This window comes from Pseudorca crassidens, chromosome 13 (genome assembly GCF_039906515.1).
Source record: "Pseudorca crassidens isolate mPseCra1 chromosome 13, mPseCra1.hap1, whole genome shotgun sequence".
NCBI lineage: Eukaryota > Metazoa > Chordata > Mammalia > Artiodactyla > Delphinidae > Pseudorca > Pseudorca crassidens.
This window is the reverse complement of record NC_090308.1, coordinates 26,897,830-26,912,273: the sequence shown is the minus strand read 5'-3', so window position 1 is coordinate 26,912,273 and position 14,444 is coordinate 26,897,830. Positions and strand designations below refer to the sequence as shown.

At 39.5% G+C, this 14,444-nt stretch overlaps 1 protein-coding gene across 3 annotated transcripts in view; it reads right to left on the bottom strand.

Annotated features, from left to right (window-relative positions):
• MTFR2 (mitochondrial fission regulator 2) overlaps nucleotides 1-13,595 on the bottom strand; it is a 221,040-nt gene extending 207,445 nt beyond the window's left edge. For 2 of the 3 annotated variants that reach the window (XM_067701989.1, XM_067701990.1), the window contains exons 1-6: nucleotides 13,268-13,594; nucleotides 12,530-12,642; nucleotides 8,513-8,617; nucleotides 7,946-8,058; nucleotides 6,412-6,647; nucleotides 4,587-4,938 (exon numbers count right to left, since the gene is read on the bottom strand). In XM_067701989.1, coding sequence (XP_067558090.1) covers nucleotides 4,587-4,938; nucleotides 6,412-6,647; nucleotides 7,946-8,058; nucleotides 8,513-8,617; nucleotides 12,530-12,592 — 869 coding nt within the window. In that variant the 5' untranslated portion in view covers nucleotides 12,593-12,642; nucleotides 13,268-13,594. Of the gene's footprint in view, nucleotides 1-4,586; nucleotides 4,939-6,411; nucleotides 6,648-7,945; nucleotides 8,059-8,512; nucleotides 8,618-12,529; nucleotides 12,643-13,267 lie in introns of all 3 variants that reach the window. The other variant, XM_067701988.1, reaches the window with a different exon arrangement.
• Nucleotides 13,596-14,444: the final 849 nt, after the last annotated feature.

The following is a 14,444-nucleotide window of genomic DNA, read 5'->3' as shown; positions in this document are numbered from 1 at the left end:
AGTGGCTAGGTTGAAAGCACTTTCAATGAGATGATGAGGAAAAGCCTCTTAAAGGAGGTGACATTCTCTTTAAGGAAATGACAAGCAGTCAATTTTAGTGTAAACATCCAGTGGATGCATCGCAAGGAGGTTGGCACCTGTGAGAAAAGAAAAAAGAAAAACAGGTATAGCTGGAGTGCAGTTAAGTAAGATGGGAAGTAGGACGTGAGGTCAGAGAGATAAGGGCTGAATCCTAGAGAGACTTCCAAGCCACAGCAAGGTTTCAAGATTTCATTCTAAGCGCAATGGAAAACCACCAAAGGATTTTAAGCAGCGGAATGGTATGATCTGACTTCAATTTTTAAAGGTCACTCTGGTTACTATATGAAGAACAGATAAGGAGGCAAGAATGAAAAGAGAGACCAGGTTGGAGGCAACTGCAAAAGTCCAAGCTATATAAGATAGTGGCAAGGGGCTTCCCTGGTGGCACGGTGGTTGAGAGTCCGCCTGCCGATGCAGGGGACACGGGTTCGTGCCGCGGTCCAGGAGGATCCCACATGACGCAGAGCGGCTGGGTCCATGAGCCATGGCCACTGAGCCTGCACATCCAGAGCCTGTGCTCCGCAACGGGAGAGGCCACAACAGTGAGAGGCCCACGTACCGCAAAAAAAAGATAGTGGCAGGACTTCCCTGGTGGTCCAGTGGTTAAGACTTCGCCTTCCAATGCACGGGGTGTGGGTTCAGTCCCTGGTCGGGGAGCTAAAATCCCACATGCCTCCTGGCCAATACACCAAAATATAAAACAGAAGCAATATTGTAACAAATTCAATAAAGACTTAAAAAAAGAAAGGTCCACATCAAAAATAAAAAAAAAAAGATAGTGGCTTAGATTGAAAGGTGGCAGTGAGGACCACTGAGGGTACATAAATTTGAGCTGTATGCTGACGGAAAGGATGTGGGATAGAAAGGAAATGAAAAAAACAGGATGATTTCCAGATGTCTGGACTGAGGGTGATATTGTTGCCATTTGCTGAGAAGCAAAAGACTTGGGGGAAGAACAAGTTTTCAAGGTAGAGGACGGAACAGGTAGGAAGGAAGAGTTCTGTTTTGGACATGTGAAGCATGAGGTACCTGTGAGACAGGCAAATGAAGATGTGAAGTAGGCATGGGGCTCAGAGGAGAGGTCAGGGCTAGAAAAATAAATGTGGGCATCATTAGCATTTAGCTGGTATCTAAAGCCTAGGACTAGATGAGATCACCCAAGGAAACAATGTGGGTGGAGAGAAGAATGGGGCTGAGGGCTGAGCCTTGAACATGCCAACATTCAGAGACCAGGTCCAGAAGAAAGAATCAGCAAAGAAATAAGAGGTGGACAATGAGGGAAGAGGAAAACCAAGCATGATTTCCTCAAGGCCAAGTGAAGAAAGTGTTCCAAGGAGGTGGGAACTGAGGACTGTATCAAACACTGCTGAGAGGTCAAGTAAGAAGAGCAATGAGAATTGACCACTGACTGGATTTAGCAACGTGGAGTCACTGGAGACCTTGAAAGAACAGTTTTCAATGGAGTGATGGGAACAGACACCATATTACAGTGACTAGAAGGCAGTGAGAAATGGAAACAAACTATAAACAACACCAAGAATTTATACCACACAGGGAACAGAGAAACTATAATAGCTGAGGGTATACATGTTTTGAAGATGGGAAATGCTCAAGTGTGAAGAGAAGAATAAAGATGGAAAATTTGATTGTGCAGAAGACAGAAGAGAGAATTTTAAGTGAAATGCTTAGAGAGAAGGGGAACCAGCGACCAAGGGGAGAGCAATGGACATGATCAAGGATGCTTCATTTGCAATAACAAAATGGAAGGCAGAGAACATGGGGAGTAAATTTGTAAATGTAAAGATGTGGGAAGTCTCGTCGGATTTAGCAGTAATGTATGAAACAAGATCAGTTGTTAGAAAAATGAGAGAATAGAGGGGTGGAGGGTGGAGTCTACTGGCGTTTCAGTCATTTCTCCAGTGATGGTAACAGCCACAGAGTCATCATTTTACACTGACTGTGCCCGACGATACCAGTAAGAGATCTAGTTGGGACTAAATGGGTACGTACAACCGTAAGATTTTTCTCTGTACTAGCTGCCTCATACAAGGATCAATCATAACCTCATTGATAATGAAATGACTTATCTGTCCTAACACTATTACACAGAAAATACATTTATTTTCTCAGCAAAACTTCATTGAGGAATTTCCAGGTGAACATGGCAGATCTCTGTGAAAGCCTACTAAAATGACAGCAAAGAAATGAAAAAGATGTACACCCACAAAGACAAAGAGATTACGAGAGGAGAGAGTAGATAAGAATTGCAACAAAATGTTGAAAGCTGGAAAGCTGATGACAGTGAAGAGAATGGGAGGTAAGCTGCCTTCCTGAAAACAGACGGATTGAGGAAAAGTCCACATATGGAATGATATGCTCCTCCCTTGCCCTTTCCCCACTCAACTCTCAAACTACCTAGCTTGCACCACCTGTGAAATCCCCAACTCTTCTGACCAAGGAGAATGAAGAACTTTCTAGAAAAACTCTCTAGTCCCAAAGAAAAGACATACAGCTACTGAAATACGGGATCTGGCTAACAAAATGGCAAGGTTCTCTCCTCAGTCACTAAATTGTGAAGCCCACCAGCTGGCAATCCCACCTCACACAAAGAAACTTCAATCAGCTTTTCCGTACCTCACTTTTAAATATAAATGCATAGCTGCAAATCACCAGATACTTAAATAAGGCTCCAAAACTATAAATGGAGACCAAAATCAATAAGAGGAAAAAGGAACTCAGGAAAAATGAACATAATTCAAGAGCAGAAGAAAACTAAGAATAAAACTGTAGTTAATATTTTCAGTAGCATAAGACACACAAAAGCAAGAAGACATAAAAAAGGAGCACTCAAAGAAAAAGAAATGGGTCTCACAAATTAAAAATATGATGATGGGGGAAATTCCCTGGCAGTTCAGTGGTTAGAACTCCACACTTTCACTGCCGAGGGCTTGGTTCAATCCCTGGTCAGGGAACTAGAATCTCACAAGCTGCACAGTTCCCCACACCCCACCCACACCCCCAAAAAACAAGTGATGACAGGAAAAACAATAGAAGAGTTAGAATTTTCTCAAAAAGTACAATAAAAAAAAGCAAAGAGAAGAAAACAGTAAAGGAAAGATAAGGCAAATAATTCTGGCATTCAAACTTCTAATAGGCTTTCCAAGAAAAGAGAACAGAAGGAAAGAATAGAAGAAAATTATCAGAGAAATGTTATAAGAAATTTCCAAAAATAAAGGACATAAAACTCTAAACTGATTGAGTTCAATCAATAAGTGAACTCAGCATAAGGAACTTAAAAAGAAGTAAATGCTCAGCACAAGAAACTTAAAAAGAAATCTCCAGGGCACATCACCATGAAATTTAAGAACACCAGGACCAAAGAGAAGATCTTAAATGCTTCAAGAATGAAGAAACAGGGGCTTCCCTGGTGGTGCAGTGGTCGAGAGTCCACCTGCTGATGCAGGGGACACGGGTTCGTGCCCCAGTCTGGGAATATCCCACATGCTGCGGAGCAGCTGGGCCCATAAGCCATGGCCACTGAGCCTGTGCGTCCGAAGTCTGTGCTCCGCAATGGGAGAGGCCACAACAGTGAGAGGCCTGCATACCGCAAGAAAAAAAAAAAAATGAAGAAACAGGTTTCATACATGGCATCAGGAATCAAAACGACATTAACCTCTCAACAAGAACACTGAGAGCTAGAAACCGATGGAAAAATGTCTTCAAAATTCTGAGGAAAAATGATTTTCTGTCAATTATATACCCAGCCAAACTAGCAATTAAGTGTGAGAATAAAAGAAAAAGAAATTCAGATATACAAGGTCTTAAATCTACCTTTCATGCACTCCTCAGGAAGCTGCAGGAAGAAGATATGACACCCAGGAAATGGGTGATGCGACACAGGACAAAGAGAATGCCCATGATGACGAAGGAAATTCTTAGGATGACAATGTAGGAAGTTTAGAGCAACAGGTGAGATTAGAACAGGACAGAGGGCTCCGTGAGGGGATTTCCGGGGTGGGGGGGATTCAAGGAGGCAATTATTAATTTCAATAAAAAATAAAATTAGTAACAAACAAAATGTAGTCATAGTATATGAAATGGCTTACCTGTGAATGTTTACTGTTATAGTAAGGATATAAATTCTGAACACGGATTTAAGGAAAGACTGTGACTTAACCATATCGGGAAGATGTAATAAGAAGTGTGTGTGCACGTGTGTTAGGGGGTAGAATGTCTAAGAGAACGTATTCCAGATTTTTAACAATTGCAAGTAAATATAACTAAAATATCAAGAAATAGCAAAAATAGTACGTTGTTTCAAAAATATGGAGATAGGACACTAGAACAAAGAGTCACAAAAAACTGAAAATGATTCTCTCTCGAGGGGTATTTGGGGTAAAGAGGAATCAGAGAAGACTTATATATGTTTACTTTGATAAATATAATAATTTCTTTAAACACCATTGATAAAATTTGGGTTCATTTCTCAAATTATGACAACATACCTTTCAATAGCACGTAGCTTAACCTTATTCACATCCTTCAGAACATCCAACATGTTTGGAACATCTTTATGGTTTTTTGAATGATGACTAAAATTGGTTTTCCTAGTATCTGGGTGCTGTTTTTTCACTTCAGTTGCTGAATTATCTGATGCACAAATATTATTAGAGGCTGTTTGCACGAGAGGAGAACATGGAGGCCGTAGAGAAGAAACCTGAGGAGGCGGTGGTGGAGGAGGAGGAGAGGGAAACACTGAACTTGAAAACGAATCTGGTTCGACACTCAGTTGAGTAGTCCCTGATGATGGCATGTGTCCCAAACCACTAGGTCTGTCGTTCTTCAAGTCCAAGGAGCCTAAAGAAAATGTGGTCTGTTGAAAAACCATGCAAAATTTTCTCCAATGTAACACGTAACACTAATTAGAATCAAAACAGGAACAATTCTGTAATGCTACTAAAATAATGATACTGTGGCCAGGAAGGTGAAGCAATCCCATCTGCTTAGTAATTTCTGAAAGAGTCAAGCAAACAGTAAATTCATTTTTAATCCAATTAGGATTCTCTGTGTAGGGGAAGGGGGAGAATGCACTTTAAAGAGAAAATTAAAAGTGCTTTTTTCACATACAATCTGAATTTCATCCTCTATTTACAAAAGCTAAAACACGATCAACAACTTGTGGCTAGAAACATGCAAACTGATATATTCACTCTAATGATGACATTGTAGAAACACCCAGGCATATATTTTCTAGGCAGGAGCCTACGACGGGTACCAAATACTTAACTTTTTCACAACAGATCTGCTCCTAAAATCATGTGTAACACGACTGCTTTTAAAAAAGTGTATATATCATACCTCATTTATTACCCAGTAGTATATATAATATTTAATATAAATTATAAATATACAATACTATATAAGTATTATGTTATACACAAATTATATATATGTTTATATGGATGTTTTTATATACATACAGATAGTGTGTGTGTATGTATATTATTTAAAGCAAGTCACATCTCTAAAAATTTTAAAAAGAATCATCTGGAAAACAGTATTCACCTAGATTTGGTGGAAGTATAGCAGCAATAACTTCAAACTACAAATATATATATATGAAGCCTCAAATCTATACTCTTGTCTCAAATTAATGCATCCCTCCGCTTAAATGTCCAACACTTTTCTACGGAGTTAGAAAAGCTTACAGTCAGCCCTCCATATCCTCAGGCTCTACATATGCAGATTCAACCAACCGCAGATCAAAAATATGAATTAAAAAAAAAAAAAACTCCAGAAAAGTTCCAAAAAGCAAAACTTGATCCTCCATGCACTGACAACCATTTACAAAGCATTTCCATTATATTTATAACTACTTGCATTTTATTAGGTATTATAAGTAATCTAGAGATGATTTAAAGTATATGGGAGGATGGACGATGTGTAAAGGTTATATGTAAATATGCCATTTCATATAAGGGACTTAAGCATCCTAAGATTTTGGTGTCCACAGGGGTCCTAGAACCAACACCCCACGGATGCCAAGGGACAACTGTACTTAGAAAACAGGCTTTTAAATACAAAACTACAATCTTCGGCAGCATAGCTAGCTCTTCTTTAAACCAAAGCCATCCCTGTCACTACAAATGCATCTTAATTTATTCTCAATAAACATCAGAGGTAACACATATATACACCCAACATCGTTTCATATTTAATGTCATTCATAAGATACATTAGCAGCAAACATTCTTTTCTTACTCAGAACCACACTGACTGAAATACTAAATGAGTATCATCCAACTGAAATAAAAATCCAGCGTTACTCACCAGAATTTGTACTGTTTCTCAGTTCTTGCCTTCCCACAATTGCAGCAATCTGAGAGCGAAGAAAAGCTAGCTCATCTTCAAGGGCAGCTATTTTTTTAATTGCAGCTTCACTTTCAGGCCAATCACTTTTTGTTGGTTTGTTATGCCTTAGAGCAGGTGTCAATGGATCTTCAACTAGTTGCAAAGGATGGAAAGAAGCAATTTTCTCCCCTTCCTCATTTTTCCATATACTATTTCTGTAGGTGGAAGGAGAAAATGGAAAGAGAGAGAGAAGGAGGAAGAAAAATTTTCTAGAAATAAATTCTTTCAGTTAAAGAATAAAGATACCAAAACAAAACCAGAATAGCTCTCTTTACCCTATAATGGTCTCTAGACTCACTGAGGACAAACAACATCTTATGTAACTTTATATTCTCAGTACCCAGAACAAATGCTGACTTTAATAGGTGACCAATAAGCGGTCAGTGAATGAAGGAACACATCTTGCTTACAGACTGTAAACCAAAAATAATGATCCTATCTATTAACTTCAAACACAGTACAAATTGATTTATTTAGAAATAAAGTTAATTTATTTAGAAATTCTACATATTCGGAATATAAGGTCCTACAGGATTCCTTGTTATGTTGGGGTAAGTTTACCGTATTCTAATTTTTTGAAAATTTATAAACCAATTTGATATAGAATAAATTTAGCCAGTTTTTCTGAATAACTGACCCTTTTGTACTTCAGCCTGTATCTGAATACACTAACAGCTAAGTTAGTATTACCAAGCAGTAAAACATCCAAATGTTGAAATATATTTAACATCATTGCCTGGTAAACAGTAAACACTATATAAGTTTTGGCTAAATATATAAAATAAATATAGTATTTAGTATAGGAAAAAGCTTTCTCCAAAAATGAACATGGTGATTTTTATATCCTTTTAATATCATTCCTTCCTAGGCCTGGGGTGAGGATTAAATGTGCATTAAGAAAGACTAGCTAGGGGCTTCCCTGGCGGCACAGTGGTTAAGAATCTGCCTGCCAGTGCAGGGGACATGGGTTTGAACACTGGTCTGAGAAGATCCCACATGCCGCGGAGCAACTAAGCCCGTGCGCCACAACTACCAAGTCTGCACTCTAGAGCCCATGAGCCACAACTACTGAGCCCACACACCACATCTACTGAAGCCCACATACTCTAGAGCCCGTGCTCCACAACAAGAGAAGCCACTGCAATGAGAAGCCCTCACACCACAACGAAGAGTAGTCCCAGCTCATTGCAACTAGAGAAATCCCGCGCACAGCAACGAAGACCCAACACAGCCAAAAATAATAAATAAAAATAAAATACATTAAAAAAAAAAGAAAAAACTGGCTAAAAATGAGAAAACACCAGTCATCCCTATTAGGAAGACACTAGCAGGACACAGCGCAGTACAGAGGTAGACAAATAAAAAGGCTCGATCAGTCTGAACATACTTCACCATGTGGAAGAATTCAGATTATAGCCCACACCCCACTTTCCAAGATAAGTAGAAAAATTACCGAAATCTGAGATAACTGGCTTCTTCATCATTCGTCACATACAAAACGTCAGCAAAAGATGGGACTACAGATCCACAGTTAGCTGGGTCCACAGAGTTCAAGAGTGGGATCAGCTAAAGGAAAAAAGAAAGTCAGGGAGTCGGGGAAAGACACATGCCCGTGGAAACTATTTGTGTAAATTAAAAATCCACAAGAGTGCAAAGGAAAAAGGATATGCAATAGAAAAACATACACCTATTAGCGAGAAAAAAAACTGAGGAAAATAATTATTCTAAAGTCTACACATGTGGCAATATTCTCTTCCTTAGTGAATGTCATCCAACATAAAACACAAACTAGAAGAATGAAATAAGCTACTCAGGGGTTGCTTCGCATCTGCCAATCTTTGGATATAATTACTTAAAAAAATAAAGACAAAGACACACGTGAAATGACTTGTTTCCAGGATAAACTAAAGGTTTTTTGGCTTGCAGGAAACATTTCTTCTTTTGTTCTACCCTATGTCCCTAGGAGTACCTGGGATAATTTTACACATGGTACTTAAACAATGCATGTTGACTGACTTACCTCAAAATTAGGCCTGGGACAAGGTTCTAAAGGAAGAATTTTCCCAATAATACGAACAATACTCCGAGCTGATCCATAGTCTTTATTTTCCCAAATCTGCAAAACCTATTTAAACATAAAGCATTGTTTAAAAAGTAGTACCCTATTGAGCATGTTTGTGTTGATATTATTTATGGAAAAAATGTAAAATATGCAATAACATTTATTTTTAAAAAGAAAATATAGAATGGCATACTTCTAAAGTATTTTCTTCAAAGAATTAAACTTTATTCATATCTGTCTTTAAAAACGTGGGAAGCAGGGGGATGGGAGTTAACATATACAGATTCCAGGAAGAAAGATCTTTTGAGAAAGCACCACAAATTCATTCTGTTTTATTTCTGATAATGGCCAAATATCTTGGGGAACTTTATTCAGAAAAATTGTCTCCCCTCCTCCCAACTAAAAATCCCATCTTTGGGCCCAATGAAAAATGGACAATTTCAATTTTTCAAGCAGTGAAGTAATACAGAGTATATTCATGTAATTTCCTTTAAAGGAGGAATAAAAAGGGGAATAAATGAAGCAGGCCCTAAACAGTTTAAGGATGCTTTACTTACTGTTGTACTGGCACAAAGAGACATATAGATCAATGGAGCACAACAGAGAGCCCAGAAACAAACTCACACATGTGCAGTCAATTAATCTACGACAAAGGAGGCAAGAATACACGATGGAGAAAAGCAAGTGGTGTTGGGAAAGCTGCACAGTTACATGAAAATCAATGAAGTTAGAACACTCCCTCACACCATACGCAAAAATAAACTCAAAATGGTTTAAAGACCTAAATGTAAGACATGACACCATAAAACTAGAAGAGAACATAGGCAAAACATTCTCAGACATAAATTGTAGCAATATTTCCTTAAATCAGTCTCCTAAGGCAAAAGAAATAAAAGCAAATATAAACAAATGGGACCTAATTAAACTTAAACGCTTTTGCACAGCAAAGGAAACCATCAATAAAATGAAAAAACCTACAGAATAGGAGAAAGTATCTGCAAACTATGCAACTGACAAATGGATAATCTCCAAAATATACAAACAGCTCATACAACTCAATATCAAAATTACAAACAATCCAATCAAAAAATGGGCAGAAGACCTAAATAGACATTTCTGCAAAGACATACAGATGGCCACCAGGTACAAGAAAAGATGCTCAACAGCCCTAACTATTAGGGAAATGCAAATCAAAACAACGAGGTATCACCTCATGTGGGTCAGAATGACTATCATCAAAAAGTCCACAAATAATAAATACTGGAGAGGGTGTGGGGAAAAGGGAACCCTCCTACACTGATGGTGGGAATGTAAATTGGTGCAGCCACTATGGAGAACAGCATGGAGGTTCCTTAAAAAAATACAAGTAGAGTTATCATATGATCCAGCAATATCCCACTCCTGGGGAAAACTCTAATTCAAAAAGATACATGCACCCCAATGTCCACAGCAGCACTATTTACAATAGTCAAGACATGGAAACAACCCAAGTGCCCATCAATAGATGACTGGTTGAAGATGATGTGGCAGATATAGATATAGATGTAGATATACATACATACATACATACACACATACATACACACAATGGAATATTACTCAGCCATAAGAAAGAATAAAATATTGCCATTTGCAGCAACATGGATGGACCTAGAGAATATCATACTAAGTGAAATAAGTCAGACAGAGAAAGACAAATATTATCACTTATATGGGGACTCTAAATAATACTACAAATGAATCTATAAACAAAACAGAGAAAGAGACTCACAGACGTAGAAAACAAACTTATGGCTGCCAAAGGGGAAAGGGAAGGGGGGGTTATATTAGGAGTATGAGACTAACAGATACAAACTACTGTGTGTAAGACAGAAAAGCAACAAGAATCTACTGCATAGCACAGGGAACTATATCAGTATCTTGTAATAACCTATAATGGACAATAATCTGAAATATTATATAACTGATCACTTTGCTGTACAGCTAAAACTACACAATAGTGTAAATCAGCTATATTTCAATTTTTAAAAAGAGAAAAAAAAGAATGCTTTACTTACAGTGGAATACATTTTCTAGTAGTCAGTTCTTAAGATAACAGAAATGAAATGTGCTTCTATAACTCAAATAATAACTTTGTTCTTTAGCTTGGAGTTTCCCCTATTAGTGTAAACTATTCCCACAGGAAACCTCCCCCAAAATATGACATAACGTTTGTTCTTTTGGAAGTGATTTCAACACAAAGGAGGCATTTTCTCTCTTCAAAAAGCATTAAAAATTGGACTTTTCATTTTTCCTGAGATCCCATAAGGAAAACGAAGTTTATTATAAGCCACAGATACAGAGGTAGCATCCTATCAGCATCCTCATGGAAACATCCCGTAAGCAGATGGATACACAGTTCTAGAACTTAGGAGACAATCTGCATTAGAAAGATGGATTTGGGAATCATCAGCATACAGAATACATGACAGGTAAAAATCGAAGCCATAGGACTAGTTGAGAAAAACTGGGGCTAGAGAGAATGATTTGAAAGTCATCAGCTCATAGAATCTTCTGCACAAAGTCATGCCATTCCTCTGCTTTTAAATGGCAAGGGTTCTGAATTTATCTGATCATATCCAAGCACCCGGCTCTAACCATTAAATACTGATTCCATCAGGCAGCCTCACAACCTTCCATCAATTCTGCCAGCTCAGTTGCCATAACATACTCCATGAATTGCGTATTCATTCTCCAATCACTCTCAAAGGTCCTCTGCCACTTAGCCCTATTCTATCTATCCAACTTAATTTCCCACTATCCATTAACAAGAACACATGCTCTTTTGGGTTAAGCAGTTTTCCTTCAGATTGATGGCCTCTCTCAATTTCTTTTCACAAACTTTTCAAAAGAAGGATGCTGATGCCACTTCCCTTCCTCAATCATTCTTCAAACTACTACAGTTCAGCTGCCACTCTCCACCTACAGAAATCCCTAAAGGCATCAATAATCTACTGATAAGCAAATCTTCAACAATCACTCAGTCTTTGTTGTCTTTAAATCTCTCCAATTCTGAAATTCAAAATGCTTCAATAACATCCAGTGACATCCTCCATTACATGTCATCAAAGTCAAATATCAAAAGAATGTCGATCACTCCAAATCTGAATCTCTTTTCTTTCCTACATTCCAGAACCATATACCCAATTATCTGCAGGACCTTTGTATTTATATATTCCAACAGCACATATGACTTATCTCCCTACTCAAAGTAGTTTCACGTATGGAATTGTCCATTTATATTAATGGCTCCATCATTTTTCAACTTTTGTTTAAAACATTTTAATTATCCTTGTCTATTCTAATTCACAACACCAAACAGCAACAATTTGCCCATTTTCTGTAAGCCCCCCTATTATTTTTGTGTCTCTCTTATATTCAGTCCTGTATTACAGTTATCTCTATACGTTTCTTATATCTCATATTATATTTTAAGCATCATGAATACAAGAACCATGTACTGCTACTCTGCATCACCTACAGAAACAAGCATATTGTGTTAGATGTCATAGCTACTCAGTAAGTAGACAAAATTTGATTTGCTTATGCTTCTCGCACCTAAGCCAACCTCTCTCCTTAATATTTATTCTGAATTTGCTGAGCTATAACTTGCCATTCTATATCCAAGTATCAAACTTAAATTACCTTAAATAAAGCCACTAGATATTTTTTAAATATTTTATCTATGAAGGTCATGTCTATCTTTTGCTTCGGTTGTATCTTTCGTTGGCATTTGACCTATCAAATAAATGGGTTCCTGATAATCTTATCCCTTTTTTAACTCAAACTATCAAAGCTATACTAAAGGAAACTCGCCTTTGTTACACCTATAGAGAAGTAACAATTTTGCCTTGAGTGTTGACACATAAATCATTTCTAAAATAAGACCTCAAACAAATACAACAGGTTCATTCAAATCCATTAAAAGATATTTACCTGGTTTACAGGAACACCAAAATATTCCAGCATCTCTCTTAAGATACTCAATATGAATGACATTGATGAGGCAAATACAGAAGCAAATTTAAGGAAACATTGTTTCTTGATACCTTAAGGGAAAAAAAATTAGAAAACATTATTCTTGATAAATAACTGCCGCACAAAATTGTATTAAATAATTGGAAAACTCCTTTGGTTACACATTACACCATCAACTAATCTCTCTGGCCAGCATTATTTTAATGAGAGGAGAGAAAAAGAGGAACGGGGGAATGGGGAAGGGTTGGTAAAAGAAACTTCAATTTATCAGTTAAGTTGCATTAAAAATTCATAGGATTTTTTTGAGCCTCTGAAGGGACCTGGTTAATAAATATCAATCAGCGAAATTGGAAACTTAGCAGGGAAGCCTTCAGGTTAGTTGCAACAGCGATGCGCCCTCTCTCCGAAAGCTTTGGGCTGAGACTCTTAGAAGGGATGAGTTCAACCCATCCTTGAAAGCAGTCAGGGGGCCGACTCAAGGCTTTGACAAAAGGAACGGTAGCTCTTCCTCACTAACGTATCGGAGTACCACCCACCTCCTTGCTTATTTTCAAGAATATGAACCCCAGATAGGCGACGTGACTTAGTCACCTAACTACTAAATAACAGGCCGAGACTAGCGCCCAGTCACATCACTCGCTTTGGCCCCAAGCTCCCTCGGCGTCTCTCCTAACCCAGCATGGTCGCCTGGCTTACCTTCCTCCGAAGCCCAGCCTCTCGGCAATCACGGGAACTTCAAGCAGTCGTTAAGGAACCTTGCCGCGGAATCCGCAGAGGACTAGGCCCGGCGTGCACTCGTCCTGGTCCGGGAGCGCTCAGACGTCCACACGTGTCCGCCCGTGCGCCTCGGCTTGCCTGCCACGGGCGGTGACGACGCCTCCACTGGCCCAGGGCTTGGCCCTGTAGCCCCTCACTCGGCCGGGGCAACTCAGCTGGAAGCGCGGCCCTCCGCCCGTGCGCCACCGAACCTGTTCCTTGCCTCCACAATGGGCTCACCATTTCCGGGTCTAAACCCGCGACTAAACTTAAACTCCGCGGGCCATGACCCGTGCCCGACCTCATTGGACAAGGCTGAAGATCGTTGCTTGTGACTGGTTACGTAATGACGTCAGGTTACTTACGGTTATTTAGACTGGCTACTGAGTGTCTTCCTCCTTCAAGAGGGCGGGCCTTCAGCGAGGCAGCCAATAGAAGCCTAGAGGCACAGGTGGGCGGGGCAGGCAGCGCAGGGACGATGACGCATGCTCAAGACTCGCCTTTGGGTTTCCCGGGTGCTCCCATAATACCGGTGTCTACAGCCCAGAGTATGGAGCCATTATGGCCCTTGGATCAGGCCCACGATCCGGAGTTCGTGCCCCACACAGATCTTCGCAGGCAAAGTGTGTCATCCTCTACATACAGACCCGAAGTGGGGCCGCTCTCCCAAGTCCGCTTGCCGTGGAATGTCGCGATTTGTTTAATAATTCATTCGTCTATTCAGCAAACATCTATTTTATGCTTATGCGACTAGCAGATGCTAAACGCTGTCATCGAGGAATCTGCAGCATTGCAGTACTTACAATGTTCGTTCATGAAACGCTCCAGGTTATCCAGGCTGCCAATGCTGATCTGGCCTAGCCTACGATGGTAAAGTGACCACCAAGTCCTGGCAGGTGATATCCCAATTTTCAATTCTGATCTGAGGTTACTGGCTTCATAAGAAACAACAGCTACTGGGCTTCCGTGGTGGCGCAGTGGTTAAGAATCCGCCTGCCAACACAGGAGACACGGGTTCGGTCTCACATGCCGCAGAGCAGCTAAGCCCGTGTGCCACAACTACTGAGCCCACGTGCCACAACTACTGAAGCCTATGCGCCTAGAGCCTATGCTCTGC